Source organism: Xenopus tropicalis, chromosome 5, assembly GCF_000004195.4.
Source record: "Xenopus tropicalis strain Nigerian chromosome 5, UCB_Xtro_10.0, whole genome shotgun sequence".
Taxonomy (NCBI): Eukaryota; Metazoa; Chordata; class Amphibia; order Anura; family Pipidae; genus Xenopus; species Xenopus tropicalis.
This window is the reverse complement of record NC_030681.2, coordinates 76,825,988-76,842,201: the sequence shown is the minus strand read 5'-3', so window position 1 is coordinate 76,842,201 and position 16,214 is coordinate 76,825,988. Positions and strand designations below refer to the sequence as shown.

The 16,214-nt window shown below is 38.1% G+C and overlaps 1 protein-coding gene across 2 annotated transcripts in view; it reads right to left on the bottom strand.

Annotated features, from left to right (window-relative positions):
* Window positions 1-3,917: 3,917 nt before the first annotated feature.
* The window catches only part of fyn (FYN proto-oncogene, Src family tyrosine kinase), a 125,343-nt gene continuing 113,046 nt past the window's right edge, over window positions 3,918-16,214 (bottom strand). For both annotated transcript variants that reach the window (XM_031902143.1, XM_004914562.4), the window contains exons 10-14: window positions 14,545-14,724; window positions 12,966-13,042; window positions 12,654-12,807; window positions 7,349-7,480; window positions 3,918-5,868 (exon numbers count right to left, since the gene is read on the bottom strand). In XM_031902143.1, coding sequence (XP_031758003.1) covers window positions 5,660-5,868; window positions 7,349-7,480; window positions 12,654-12,807; window positions 12,966-13,042; window positions 14,545-14,724 — 752 coding nt within the window. In that variant the 3' untranslated portion in view covers window positions 3,918-5,659. The remainder of the gene's footprint in view (window positions 5,869-7,348; window positions 7,481-12,653; window positions 12,808-12,965; window positions 13,043-14,544; window positions 14,725-16,214) is intronic.

Genomic DNA, 16,214 nt, shown 5'->3' with positions numbered 1-16,214 from the left:
TTAGATTCATATCTAATAGTAGGAAGCCAGAGTGTGTGCTGCTTCCATGGAGTCATAAGTGACTACTCCTTTTATCTGGCCTTGCATGTCTATGGAACGTCAGAAAGTGCAAGGAGCCAGCAAGGAATAAATGGCTTAAAAATTTAAAATGATGCATGTTTGGATTTAAAAAAATGATGATTAATGCTTAATGTTGTTTTGTGGAATTGTATATGCCAGATAAAACCAACAAGAAATTATTCTTATTTAATACATCTAGGATGTTATTAGGATCTTTATTTAGAACAGAACTGCCTAAACATTAAAGCAGAATAAATATAAAAGAAATTGTAGAAATGATCTAGCAGACATTCTATTCCCCTAGTGCTAGAGCACCAAATGTGGTGATACTGCTTACATTATTATTCACACGCTAGAGTTCTGCTCTGAAGAGGAGGTGTTTGCCTTGTAAGGCAGCAGCTGTCATTAACAGAGTAATGGAAATAATGGTATTATAAAATCTCCTCCACTTACATTTTCCAGTGCCAGTCCTTATAAAACCGTAAACATTATTGATTTCTTTACTATGTCTAATTAACTCAAATCTAATAACAGACTGGATTGGACACCTGTATTCCTACAACATCAAGGATTCATTCAGCAATATTGCTTGAATGTTTTCTTATCTTTGTGGGAGCAGGAGCCTGTGGGCCCTGGCACATGGAACATTTTTCCCTGGAGCTTAATCACCTCTAGAATGGGCAACAGTTTCCTTCCAGTGGGCATAAGGTAAATTGCTGGCTAGAAAATATACACATTACGGAGAATGCCTGAAGTTGCCTGTCTATTTGAAAATCAGTGGCGACGCATATGTTTTCCCACTAGCGATTAATTTTACCCTAGGTAGATCACTGGTGGGAAGGAAACTTTGGCCATTTGCTCATCCCCACCTAATGAGAATCTCCTTTGGCACAGACACAAATCATCTCGTGTATCAGGGCCTTAATGCATGCAGAATAATCCTTCAATGAGGATCCTGCCTGGTCAGTATATACCTTGCATCCTGTTCTTTGTCCTTATAATAAGAGATTGAATCAGAGACTAAAATAAACAATTCACATATGCTAGATAACAGCAAGTAATACTGGAAGGTAGGATTTGTAGAATATTCTTTTGTCTATAATTGGTTTCTGCCTGAAAACCCAGGAGGTGCAAAAGGTGAGAGGGGTTGTATCCTATTTAAACAGCATGAGCAGTTGTGATTTTTAGTTTTATTTAATTTAAAAATGAAATATTATTTTTCAGGAATTATCCATCAAGATCTGTACTGAGTTGCTGTGAAGTACAATTATCACTACAAACAAATATTTTGATATGAAGATATTCAGTATAAGTATTAAAATCTAGTGTATTCTGCCTCCAGGCCTAGCAGCTACACCAAATTACATTTATGAGCAAAACAAACATTCTGTCTTATTGCACCATCTAGTGATAGGATTATGGATTACAGATCTTGGGAAAATGTTTATGAAATGTGGATGTCATTTTAAGCACTAACATCTCTTAGGGGCTGATTTACTAACCCACGAATCCAACCCGAATTGGAAAAGTTCCGACTTGAAAACGAACATTTTGCGACTTTTTCGTATGTTTTGCGATTTTTTCGGATTCTGTACGAATTTTTCGTTACCAATACGATTTTTGCGTAAAAACGCGAGTTTTTCGTATCCATTACGAAAGCTGCGTAAAAAGTTGCGCATTTTTCGTAGCGTTAAAACTTACGCGAAAAGTTGCGCATTTTTCGTAGCGTTAAAACTTAACGCTACGAAAAATGCGCAACTTTTCGCGTAAGTTTTAACGCTACGCAAAATGCGCAACTTTTTACGCAACTTTCGTAATGGATAGGAAAACTCGCGTTTTTACGCAAAAATCGTATTGGATCCGAAAAATTCGTAAAGAATCCGAAAAAATGACCGATCATTACGAAAAAAACGCAATCGGACTCCATTCGACCCGTTCGTGGGTAAGTAAATCAGCCCCTTAGTATCAAAGTCTGTAGCATAATACATTATAATGTCAGGGTTTGTAGATGTGCAAGTGTGTGCGGTTTTGTATAAGTGAAGGCTGTAGCAAACACTAAAATGAAGTGCCATGATAACTATGCACACTTCATATTAGTCAAACATATAGAAGAAAACAAGAATCTACAATAATGCTCACAACCCTACTGAAATGAAAAGGATAATTTCAAAAATAGATATACATTCTCATTATTAGATACACAATTATATATATAATACATATTTGCTCCCTTAAAACTGGTACACTGCCCATTCCCTAATGAAACACACTTTTTTATTTTAAAGCTGGGATCAAATGCAATACTCATAGTGGTCTGAAATTCATTGGCACAGAGAAGATCTGCAAGGTGAAGAACCTCCCAGGAGTATGTGGCTATTTAACTTTTTTACCAGGACTAAACATACTTTTCACATAAAGGTCCCTGGCACACGCATTGAATCATTATTCCCAAAGTTCTGTGTTTGGCCAATGCAGGTAACAAGACTCAATAAAGTGGCTATAAGCGGAACAAAAGAAATGCATATATGCATTTTGCACATTTTATGCAGGTATTTATAAAGAAGTAACAGGCTGATCCCTAAATATGTGTGAAGATTATTATGTCATGTGCATCCATATTGGTTAGAGCTTCCTTTTGTTTAACAGTGCCCCTGCAAGAATGGACTCCACTGCTATTAAAAGAACTACATAGTAACTTAGTAAGTTAGGTTGAAAAAAGACACGTCCTTTAACTTTTTATGTCTATATGAAACTTTCCTAACTGCTACTTTATCCAGAGGAAGGCAAAAACAAAATTCTGAAGCCTCTATAATTCATCTCAGAGGAAAAAATTCCTTCCAAACTCCAAGATGGCAGTCGGGCCAGTCCCTGGTTCAACTTGTATTAAGAGCTATCTCCTATAACCCCGTATTCCCTCACTTGCTAAAAAAAACATCCAGCCCCTTCTTGAAGCTATATAATGTATCAGCCAGTACGACTGGTTCCAGGAGGCAATTTCACAGCTCTCACTGTAAAAAAAAACCCTTTCCGAATATTCAGATGGAACCTCCTTTCTTGCAATCGGAATGGGTTCCCTGTGTCCGTTGGAAGGACCTACTGTCAAATAAAGCATTAGAGAGAATATAATATGATCCCCTTATATATTTATACATAGTTATCATGTCACCCCTTAAGTGTCTCTTCTCCAATGTAAACAAACCCAAATTGGCCAGTCTTTCTTCATAACTGAGACTTTCCATACCCTTTACTAGCTTAGTTGCCCTTCTCTGGACCCTCTCTAATTCAATAATGTCCCGTTTGAGCACTGGAGACCAGAACTGAACAGCATATTCTAGATGGGGCCTTAGCAGCGCTCTGTAAAGTGGAAGAATAAACCCCTCCTCCAATGAATCAATGCCCCTTTTAATACAGCTCAATACATATATTTGCCCTTGCAGCTGCTGCTTGGCATTGTTTGCTACAGCCAAGTTTATTATGTACATTATATTTTATTACCTTTTTTTCTGTTCAGGCCCTCTCCTATTCATATTCCAATCACAGGGGCAGCCCTATTGTTTGAGAACTTTGGATTCAAGTTTTTTAACTTCTCCCTGAGGCCTGAAAGCCAATAATGCTGTCTGTACTCACTCAGTATGCTAGTGTTGCTAAAGTGTAAAAAAGAACAAAAAGACAACAAAAGTGAACTTTCATAATCATGGATGTTTAGCATGTTATCTATGCTGGGGCCTTGCGGGTCACTCAGCACTTCCCACTGTAGAGCCATTTTAATTTGATGTACAAGCCCTGGGACCAAGTACATCTGTTATGTTATAATCACACTAGTTTAGACTTATTTTAGATTAAATACAAGCTGAAAATCAAGATGTAAAATGTTCAGATTTAATTACTAAATTAATAAAGTTAAACAGTTTTCCATGTAAAATCTTAAAGAAACAATGACAGGAAATTAGTTAGGACGTTAAACCGCTAACCTGATTGAGAAACCAAATGAGGACCTTGTTTGTTAAACATATTTGAACTAAGAATGGTACAAAGAATCACTTGTTTTGCATTCCCCATGAAATGCATAGTGCATAGTAATTCCATAGGAGAACCTCTAGGGACACACAAAGTGTCATTGTAAGTACAGAACACTGAAAAAACACATAGGTAAAAAAGGAACAATCTGGTTACTCCTTAAAGGGGGTGATTAAAAAGATTGTTGTACAAGGAGTTGCTCAGCGAGCGATGACACTGGGGGACATTTATTAACTTTGAACTGAATGAGTTTAGGGCATCAATTTCATGCTTTCAAGAAATGTAGTCATAGTTTGCCAATATCTGATAGCACATATCCATTAATCAGAATATTCTTAGCATGGGATTAAGCAAAGACCCCTCTAAAACCTCAGGGACACCTAGTTTGGTTCCAGTATCAGTTTTGGTCTCCTGGTCATTCTATTTCTCAGGCACCAGAACTGGCAAATATGACCAGCTACAGCCAGTGGGACCAAACTCTCTTGCTTATAGCATGGCAGCAAACTAATGTAATATTAAAGATACAATTGTATTTGGATTCTAAGTGAATGAAAAGGAACATGAGAGTCAAACGTTGGCTTTAGCGAAACAATCAAAAACCTGTTAGCTAGCATATACAAAAAGGAGAGGATATTACAGTTTCTTCTCTCCATTTTGTATTCCTGGGCTGATAAATGCTGAATTATAGCTCAGAGACTGTGAACCACAGCTCCCGGAATCCTTAAGGTTGCTGCTCACTACAGGAAGCAGGTAGCACTTTTAACTTCCTTCTAAGTGACACAACCATAGTCTATTAGAGAATCTTTCTCTGGTCATGAGTCAGACAATCTCAGAATACAGTCTTATATCTCAATGAATCTAAATAGTGTATGGCTTAACAAAACATTGGGATTACAACCGTGTTCTTTGTTAAGAAAAAAAAAACAAGTCCTCTTTCTTTAGATATTCAGCATTTTTTAGAGAGTCTTTTTATCGGGATACAGCAGGGAAACAAAAGACCTTTCCTGAAAGGCATCCAAGTTTGTCTATGTACAAGGTGTACTTGGTGACTGTATGTACAATTTTCTGCATTTTATGTATAAAAAGAAGCAAAACATGAAGAAGATTGCATCAATACTTTAAGTGAAATGTCCTATCAGATGGAGAGGGCACTTCTGCAAAGCAATACTTCTTATGATGGTAACTGGCTTAAATGACATGGGCTCCGCTTTTCAAAAATAAAACAGAAAGGAAGGATCAAAGGCTCTATGATTGGGAATTGGCACAGAGTTACTATTTACCATGTAGAGAGGTCTTGCAGTTTACATAACATTGATAAAATGCATTATCTCAAAGTCCTTGCGTATGAAGTACTGTTTTTTTGTGTGTGTTTTAATAACTTTCACCATAGTTTTTGTCTTCTTCAAAAGAGAACATTCCAATTATTATATAAGTGGTCATGAAAATATTCTGGAAGTTCTCAGCTCCACAACGGTGTGCAGTCTGCACTGGAAGATAAGAGCTCCTTTATAGTGGGCACTCAATTAACTGGAAGCAAATTCTAGGTGGTTGAACCTGGCAACGGTTTTCTGTGGGCAGAATTTTACAGGTTGTCTCCGGGCTGATATTGGGGCTCGGTGGCAGTGAAGTAATCCTCCAGGAAACCCTGTAGATATTCAAAAGTTGGGCGTTCCTCTGGGTCCTTTTTCCAGCAGTTCAGCATAAGCTCATGGAGGGAGTTTGGACAGTCCTGTGGACATGGCATTCTGTAACCGCGCTCAACTTGCTCCAAGACCTCCCGGTTGTTCATTCCTTAAAAAGAAGAACACACAGCTTTACACACAATGTCCTACATTGTTTCTCTCTCACTGCAAAGTAGAGATTTCTCTATTACAGGTATGGGATCCCTTATCCGGAAACCCGTTCTCCAGAAAGCTTGGAATTACGGCCCGTCTCCCATGGACTCCATTTTAATCAAATAATTAAGAATTTTAAAACTGATTTCCTTTTTCTCTGTAGTATAAAAACAGTACCTTGTAATTGATCCCAACTAAGATATAATTAAACTTATTGTATGCAAAACAATCCTATTGGGTTGAATTAATGTTTTATTAATTTTTTAGTAGACTTAAGGTATGGAGACCCACATTACGGAAAGACCCCTTATCCAGAATACCCTTGGTCCAAAGCATTCTGGATAACGGGTCCTATACCTGTACTAAGGGTTTAAATATTTGTTCCAATAGATAAGTTATATTGTCTGGTTTTCCTTGTGCAGATTTTTAGTAAATGCGCCTCCATGAAGTTACATTGCCTTTGATCTGTTGAGCTGATCTCAATTACACCCTTTGGCCTACCCGCACTTTCAGTTTCTACTGTACACCATATACAGCAGAAGATGACCCCAAAGTGTCAAGGCCTTTTCTAAACTATGACTTCTGCACTAATTACACCTCACCAGAGACTTTTCCTAGTTCAAAACAATAAACACATAATTCTGATTTATTCTAGTAAAAAGTTCCTCTTTTCAGTCCCACTGAGTATGCTGTGGTACGCAAGCCTACATCATTTTTCATTACAGTGGTCATTTACAGACACAGTGGACAGAAGTGAAAGATCACTTATGCCCAGGGTTTATCAGTGGATACATTTTTGGCCCATAGTGCCAAGTGTGGATGGGGGGAACAAGTAGATGCACTCTTGTGCCCTGTAGTGCTTTTACACTTGTGCCCCCCTGGAGTCATAAATGCATGGATATATATACATATTGCATTAGCACTCAACTATACAACTTAAAAAAAGTGTCTGCATAGTAAAAAGAAAAAAAAAAGAGACACAGTTTGTATAACATATGATCAAAGCAGTGTCCTTGCATCAGTCCTAACTATGTGAGCTACGTATATTATCCCCTCTTGCATCAGTCCTAACTATGTGAGCTACATATATTATCCCCTCTTGCTTCTGGTCATTGCCATCTAAATGAGAACAAATGTTTCACTGCAAAGCAGATTTATCAGATGTGAGATTAAAGCACACCACAAAAAATACACCCACTTTCTATTCATTCCTATGGGATTTTTAGAAGTGTATTTATCAATGGGTAAAAGTTAGAGTTCACCATTTAAAAATCCTATAGGAATGAACAGAAAGTGGGTGAATTTTTTTTGTGGGGAGCTCTAATCTCGCATCTGATAAATCTGCCCCTTGTTTTGCATTATTCCAAGATAGCAGAATATATAATTCCTGATAAGGCTAGATATACCACTATCCTTAATAGCAGGCAGCCACTTACCTGGATAGGGAACTCTTCCCTTTGTAACAAGCTCTGTCAGTAAAATTCCAAATGACCACACATCTGACTTTATTGTGAACCTTCCATAGAGTGCTGCTTCAGGAGCTGTCCATTTTATGGGAAACTTTGCACCTGTAGAGAAAAAAATAAGAAAATGACAATTACGCCATTTGTAGTTGTAATCTTCAACAGACTCCAGGAGGAGTATTCTAAAATAAACTAACAGTTAAGTCATTTATCATATTTACCATTAATAATAGTTCCAATTGCAGCATAAATATATGATTATTTGATAAAGCCTCAACCAGAATCAAATAAAGATTCATATATCAGAATGGCAATATGGTGACCAACAGTTTTCGAATCCAAACTTCAGTTTGTTTGTTTGTTTGTTTGTTTGTTTTTTTAAAACATTTTATTGAAGTTTTGCAATAAACATGTAGGATGAATAATGACAAATTATTTAAATATAGGTTGTACAACAATAGTCACATTCGACAGTTTGTCCTTCAACAAACTTCAGTTTGGAAGGCCACACACTGAAGGGATATTACTTTGTCCCATTGTAAATTGATGTTCAGACAGTGCTTATGCACCTTCTTTACATAAGGGGGGTATATTTTTCCTTTGACTACACAATTCCTGTCCACTGCAAGACTTTAGTGAACTGGTCTGGACTGGCATTCAAAATAGACCCCAGCATTTCAAGTACACAGAGGCCCAAACAGCCCCCATAGGCCCAATAAATAGTGACTGTCTAAGGCATCTTACAGCAGCCCCTCTGGCACCCACTGCGCTTTCTCGTCTTAAACCTTTCTATCTCGCTGCTCCTTACCTCTAGAACTCTATCCCTAAATCCCTCTGTAGGGAACACTCACCCACTCTCTTTAAGATAAAGCTCAGCTGTTACCTTCTGGAGCACTTAAACATTATTTTGCCTAGTCCTGCGCTTAATGGCAAATGTCCATACTTAGTGCACTCTTACCTTCCAGTTTGTGCCTGTATGTTACCCAACCACTTAGATTGTAAGCTCTACGGGGCAGGGACCTCCTCCCTACTGTGTCTCATACTACATGGCACTTACTCCCTGTGTATTTATACTTATTTATTTATTGTATTTATTATAATACTTGTCTTCCCTGTATGTAATTTTGTATATTGTAAGATTGTATAGCTCTGCATAACCTTGTGGCGCTTTATAAATAGAGTTATACATACATACATACATTTGCCAGAACCCACAGATTGTCTGTCCAGGCCTGTTAGTGAAGGATATTAATGGGCTGTGATGTGAAATAACATAGGGCATAAGAATACCATATGACCTTGCTACAATCTAATAAGTCTGTGGAGCTATATCTATCAAGAAATGTAATTTTAAGAACATCCCCTCATGCCTCACAGGGATGTAAAAAGGAGCTCTGTGACTTTGAACTAATCTTAAAGATTCCTATTACAAATAGACAATATAACCTGCATATACCCAGAGCTTATATTAAATTTATTTTTTTAAATCTGCAATAGCATTACTAGCAGCTAGCATACTGAAGCACATTAGCTCATTTTTTCTCTGCCTAGTCACACATACAGTGAGGAACATACGTATTTGAACACCCTGCGATTTTGCAAGTTCTCCCACTTGGAAATCATGGAGGGGTCTGAAATTCACATTGTAGGTGCATTCTCACTGTGAGAGACAGCATTTAAAAAAAAATTCAAGAAACCACTTGTATGATTTTTAAAGAATGTATTTGTATTGCACTGCTGCACATAAGTATTTGAACACCTGGCAATCAGCAAGAATTCTGGCTCTCAAAGACCTGTTACTCTGCCTTTAAAAAGTCCACCTCTACTCCACTCATTAATCTAAATTAGTAGCACCTGCTCTTTAAAGACACCTGTCCACCCCACAGTCAGACTCCAACTAATACCACTAGACCAAAGAGCTGTCAAAAGACACCAGAGACAAAATTGTGGACCTCCACAAGGCTGGAAAGGGCTACAGGGCAATTGCCAAGCAGCTTGGTGAAAATAGATCAACTGTTGGAGCAATTGTTAGAAAATGGAAGAGGCAAAAGACTACTGTCAGTCTCCCTAGGACTGGGGCTCCATGCAAGATCTCACCTTGTGGGGTATCACTGATGATAAGAAAGGTGTGGAATCAGCTTAGAACTACAAGGGAGGAGCTGGGAAGAGAGCTGGGACCACAGTTTAAAGGTCACTGTCAGTAGAACACTACGCCGTCATGGTTTTTAAATCATGCATTGCACAGTAGGTCTGAAGCATGGGGGTGGTAAAAACATGCTTTGGGGGTGCTTTTCTGTGAAGGGGACAGGACGACTGCACAGTATTAAGGAGAGGATGAATGGGGCCATGTATTGTGAGATTTTGAGCAACAACCTCCTTCCCTCCCTCATTGAAGATGGGTCCTGGCTGGGTCTTCCAACATGACAATGACCTGAAGCACACAGCCAGGATAACCGTAAGAGGCATATCAAGGTTCTGGAGTGGCCTAGCCAGTCTCCAGACCTAAATCCATAGAAAATCTGTGGAGGGAGCTGAAACTCCATGTTGCTCAGCGACAGCCCTGAAACCTGACAGATCTAGAGGAGATCTGTGTGGAGGAGTGGGCCAAAATCCCTGTTGCAGTGTCTGCAAACCTGGTCAAGAACTACAGGAAATGTTTGGCCTCTGTAATTGCAAACAAAGGCTTCTGTACCAAATATTAACACTGATTTTCTCAGGTGTTCAAATACTTATGTGCACCAGTGCAATACAAATACATTCTTTAAAAATCATACAATGTGATTTGCTGAATTTTTTTTTAAATGCGGTCTCTCACAGTGGGAATGCACCTACAATGTGAATTTCAGACCCTTCCATGATTTCCAAGTGGGAGAACTTGCAAAATCGCAGGGTGTTCAAATACTTACATTCCTCACTGTATATATTCATGCTTGGGACCTCCCAAACTGAGCTGAGGCATTGATTATAGACATATTTATCAAGCAATACACCACACCTAACCACTTTCATACCATGGGGCCTATTTATCAGCAATAAAAGCATCCTAATGCTAAAGGCATGTAGAAAAATGCATTTAATGTATCACCCTAAAGCTGCAATTGTTTGCCATTTAATTATGCTCTCGGGAACCTGCTGATCCAAGGAAAATATCAATACAACAGGGATTCTGAACTTGAAGCATCACTAACTCTCTCTGGTTTCTATTTTAAATATCCCTTTACAGCAGGGATCTGGTACAGGCCCCCAGGAACACATCAATAGCTGTAACCGGAGGATTTTGGCAACTGTAGTTCGGCATAATTTTGGCAGCCAGAGCTTTTATATGTAAAATCAATTTATTTTCTTATACATTGCCCTAGTTTACAAGCTAGTGCTGTGACCCATATAGAATATGTCGACTGTATGAAATATGATGAGATTTTAAACAGCTGGAATGTTTATGTTTTTGCAGCTGTTATATTTTTGCCACTATGTCTTTTTTTCCCTCCTTCTCAGCTTTACCCCCCTATGCTGCTGCCTTCCTCACCCAGCGTTAATGTTCTTCCCTGCTCTTCAGGAAATTCATTGCACTGTGGAATGCATGGCCATCTTGGGTTTTTTCACAAGTGTTTAAGCCAGGCAGAGAGAGAAAGCCAAGCAGCGTGGGAGCACAAGAAAAGAAGAAAACTTTGCTATTGGTATTCTGCTTGAGCAAGTGCATGTAATGCTTGCACTGTATCTACTGATCTTGCTGGCGTGTGTGGAGTGCTCATTGGTCATTTCTACACAGTGATTAAACTGGAACAGATGGGGTTAATATGCTCATTATCCATTTCTGGGATATGTTTTGGTGAAATAGGTATAGTTTTTAAAGTTGTGGCCACAAAGTAGGCATGGTCAATTTTTTTGCTATTCAACAAGATCTTTGCCCAGAGCCTTAAAGGAACAGTAACACCAAAAAATGAAAGTGTATAAAAGTAATTACAATATTATGTACTGTTGCCCTGCATTGCTACAACTGGTGTGTTTGCCTCAGAAAGACTACTATAGTTTATATAAGTAAGCTGCTGTGTAGCCATGGGGGCAGCCATTCAAAGGAGAAAAGGCACAGGTTACTTAGCAGATAACAGATAAACCCCCATTATATGGGGCTTATCTACTAGTTATCTGCTATGTAACCTGTGCCTTTTCTCCTTTTTTCCAGCTTGAATGGCTGCCCCCATGGCTACACAGCAGCTTACTTATATATACTATAGTAGTCTTTCTGAGGCAAACACACCAGCTGTAGCAATGCAGGGCAACAGTACATAATATTGTAATTACTTTTATACACTTTCATTTTTTGGTGTTACTGTTCCTTTAAAGGAGAAGAAAAGGTAATAACTAAGTAAGCTTTATCAGAATGGTCTATGTAAATAGCACTTAATGCACTGAGTTGTCTATCAAAAGAAATACACGATTTCTTGTCTACTTTTTTCTGTGCCAGAGTCTGCACAGCTCTCTCCTCTCTCCCATAAGAATGCTAACAACCCCCCCCCCCCGCCCTTAGGAATGTGGATCTGAGCCAATCAGCAGGAAGCTTCCTCATAGTCTTACAAACTACGCATGTACAGAGGTCATGGTCTTGGTGCAGGAGCGTGGCAATATGGGAATTTTTTTACAAAGCTCAGGGTTCTTTTTTCCTATGAGGCTGAATAGGCAAAATATGGGGAGACTTAAGGGCACTATTGAGAGAACTGAAAGTATGCCTGCAGCTTGAAATTAACACTTTATTAGCCTTTCCTTCTCCTTTAAACAGCCCCGATTCAGAAACCAAACAGCAATGGTGCAGGCAGGAACCAAAATGTGGACTGCAGGAATGGTGCTTGGTTTGGACTGTAGGTCTGATGTACAGTATAGAAATGACCTTACTAGTTATGACAAGCCTTATCTTTGAGTTCCTCCATAATAGGAGGATGTAATGTATTATAGAAAGCTACAACAGCTTCCCACTACATTCAAAAAACATGGAAGTGTTATTTGTGTGTTTTTAAAGGAAGCCAATTAAGCTTGGGCAATGTCTTGCATCTTGCAGATTGACAATTTTACAAGAGACAGCTACCTGACAATTGTTTACACAAGCACTGGGGGGGGGGGATGATTATATGCCAACGACTAAGCTACTGGCAGCACCAAAGTGCCTGAAATCACTCTATGTACGATTGCTTTTATATGTAATACATATTGATAATGAATCTACATACTGCTTTCCAAGTTCCTGTTACCATTCTTTAAAAGCACATCATCATGGCTTTCATACCTTGCCTTGCAGTGTACTCATTGTCTTCAATCAATCTAGCAAGGCCAAAATCAGCAATTTTGCAAATAAGGCCATTTCCAACCAAAATATTTGCAGATCTCAAATCTCTGTGTATATAATTCATTCTCTCAATATAAGCCATGCCAGCAGCAACCTGTCAGTAAAAATAGAAAACATTAGTAAATAAATTTGCAACAGTAAGTAAAAAAAGGCAATAATAAAAATAAATTCAATAATATGGAGTTGATTAATGAAGCTTAGACTGCAGTTTGAGTAATGATGACCTTAATTAATAATGAAACTTTACTGTACCTGGGCAGCCATGTCTACTAAATTTGGCAACTTCAAGGCTCTTCCTTCTCCATCCTTTAGGAAATCTAGTAAACTACCTGCATTAGAACAATATTCAAATTAACCAACTTTATTACTTTTTTAAATTAGAAATTCCAGATGTATTAATAGGATATATAAGAATATCCCTAACAACAGCTGAATTTGTCTTTGGGGAGCCCCAAGGCTTGTGTATATATCTATATATGTATATATATCAGTAAATATTGCCCTTTTACATGCTTTCCCTTGATCCACCATTTAGTGATGGGCTGTGTGCTCCCTCAGAGATCACATGACCGGAAATAATGCAGCTCTCACTGTAACAGGAGGAAGTGTGGAGGCAAAAGGCAGAACTCTGTCCATTAATTGGCTGATGGGGCCTAGCATGTAAGTGTGCCTTGGCTTGTTTGTGTGCACTGTGAATCCTATGATCCCAGGAGGCGGCCCTTCATTCTTAAAATGGCAATTTTCTATTTAGGATAACCCAACAGCACATACTACTAAAAAAGTATATATATTTTTATTTATTTTTTAAAACTTTATTTTTAATTTTTGTTTTACAACAAGGTAGGTTACATATAAAACATGTGGGGGGAAGATAGAAAGAGTAAAGTTGGGGTCGCATAGGGGGTTGGGGGGAGGGAAGGGGGGTTAAAAAGTATATTTTTATGAAAATGTTTATTTAGATGAAGCAGGGTTTTATATATGATCTTTTTAAGAAGTATATTTTTATACAGATCTACATTGTTTTGGGGTATAGTTTTCCTTTAAGGTATAATATTGTCAAGCAAAAATCTCATCCTTTAGTGCAGATAGGCAGCTGATATCTGCTGCATCCTGTTCAGGTATGAAGTGACACTACCCATACTACTCTTCCGCACCAAATGCTCAGGTAAAGAACCCTTTACCGTACGTGCCTGAGGTGTCTGCTGTAGGAGCAGGGCTCACTTGGCATGCAGAAGAAAAATACATCACTGTGGGTCTTACTCCTAAACGCTTATTATATAGTTCCATCCATTACATGAACCAGAATGTGTCTTGTAAATACTAGCAGAAGAGAGCCTATTCCAACAGCAGCAACCAGAAAATATACACTTCTGTAATGCAGTGTAATGGCTATTTACACTAAAGGAAGGCCATGCACAGTGAAGACTTCTGCTAGTCAAGCACTTCCAGATATTGCAAGGCATGCATCTGCACTTGTAGATGATATGCATCTTCCCCGTCACAAAGAGAGCAATGAAACCCACATTAATACCCCTATGCATGTCAGGGGCTTCCTGGGGGCTTTAAAGAGGCAGTTATTTCACTTTGCTTCTACATCTTATCTTTAAATTTGGGTCTCTGGAGAAATTGTCATCTCTAACCATACAACATTAAAGATACAGATAAAGCAGGCTTAGTGGAAGTATTTGTTCAGTTGAAATAACTGGGGTGTCATGGGTATTATGTGTTCAATACAATCTGTGTGTTTCAGTAATGTCAGTCTGACATCATATGATCATAATTTACTAATTAATAAGTATTATATCTAAGAAGAGACTTTTAGAATCCTGACCTTTGCTCATGTACTCGGTGACAATATAAATGGGCTCCTCAGACACTACAGCATAGAGCTGCACAAGCTTATCATGCTTCAGTTTCTTCATGATCTGTGCTTCTTCTAAGAAAGATTCTGGAGACATGGTGCCTGGCTTCAGTGTCTTTATCGCCACCTTTGTGTTTCCATTCCATGTACCTGCAACACAACATACCCAAGAATATGCACATTAGCATCAGCTAGCATTTAGAAGGAACGGAAGAAGGGACCCATGCCATTGGCTCTAGGGTGGCAATTCTCCAGTGCTATGCAAAATCTATAAAGAAATTGTGTGGGGGTATATTTGCCCTTTAACAGGCAGCTCCTGTTACCTTTGTAGCAATGCCACAGGATGCATATACTAAATAAAATAAACTTAATGATAGCTGTGTTTCCAATTATTTGATATTTATTGCCACTTTAAAGGCCTGCTGGTATGAATTCATAACCATTGGCATGGACCCCTCCTTTCCCACACAGAGCTTGGCATGCAATCACAAATACTCATGCACTTTAAAAGCAAGCTGCATGCAATAAAAAGCCCACCCACCAAGAAAAGAAAAAAACAATATTCTCACACTAAAATCTCACCTATTTCCAATGTTAATGCAAATTTAAAACTACATTCAGAAAGGAAAGTTAGTGTGGAAATAAAGTGTTAATAGGATAATTGGTTTTGGATTGTAATTACATGCTACAATCACAATGGTAAAGGTCACAATCACAGAGGAATACAGAAACCGTGGCTAGGTTTTATTTAGGGATGCACTGAATCCATAGCTTTTTGGATCTGACCACCAACAAATTCTGCTGAAGTGTGTATATATGCTTATATGTATGTATGTATGTATGTAGTATGTACATTCTCTGTACCCCTAGTTTCAGGCATGGATTTCTGTTATTTATAGTGACACCTTCCATTTGTCAGTCTGCAGTTAAATTTAACGGAATTTATGAAACACACATACTGAAAGGGTCTGTTCACCCTAAAATTAACTTTTAATATGATGCACACAGTATTATTCTAAGCCAGCTTTTAAGTAGCCTTAATTTTTAATTTTTGTTATTTTATATTCACAGTTTTCTGTTCTACTGTTGGGTTGCCATGGCTAGCTAGATAACCAGACAGCAGATTGGAATCAATGAAATTCACTGCTAACTTTGTGTCATAGATAATGACAGATGGTTATATAGACAGACACCTCTCCATTATATAAATATATGAAAAGATATGCCAAACTTGATGGACTAATGGTTTTCTATAACCTTACCATTTAATAATGCACCATTGTCAATATAATAAACACCTTATGTGGCAGATTTATCAAAATGCGAGTTTAGAGCTTAATACATAAAAACTCACCCATGTTCAGTTCATTCCTATGGGATTTGTAGAAATGTATTTATCAAACGGTGGGTTCTAACTTTCACCCATTGATGAATAAGTATCTAAAAATCCCATAGGAATTAATAGAATGTGGGTGAGTTTGTATGTATTAAGCTCTAAACTCACATTTTGATAAATCTGCCCCTATGTTTTATACTTAATAATTTCATAAATTCTCTACTGTAGCCTATGTGGAAACCTGGAGATTAATAATCTCTGGCACAATTTCTCTTTGCCATTGATGCTAAGTGACTTTTTTAGA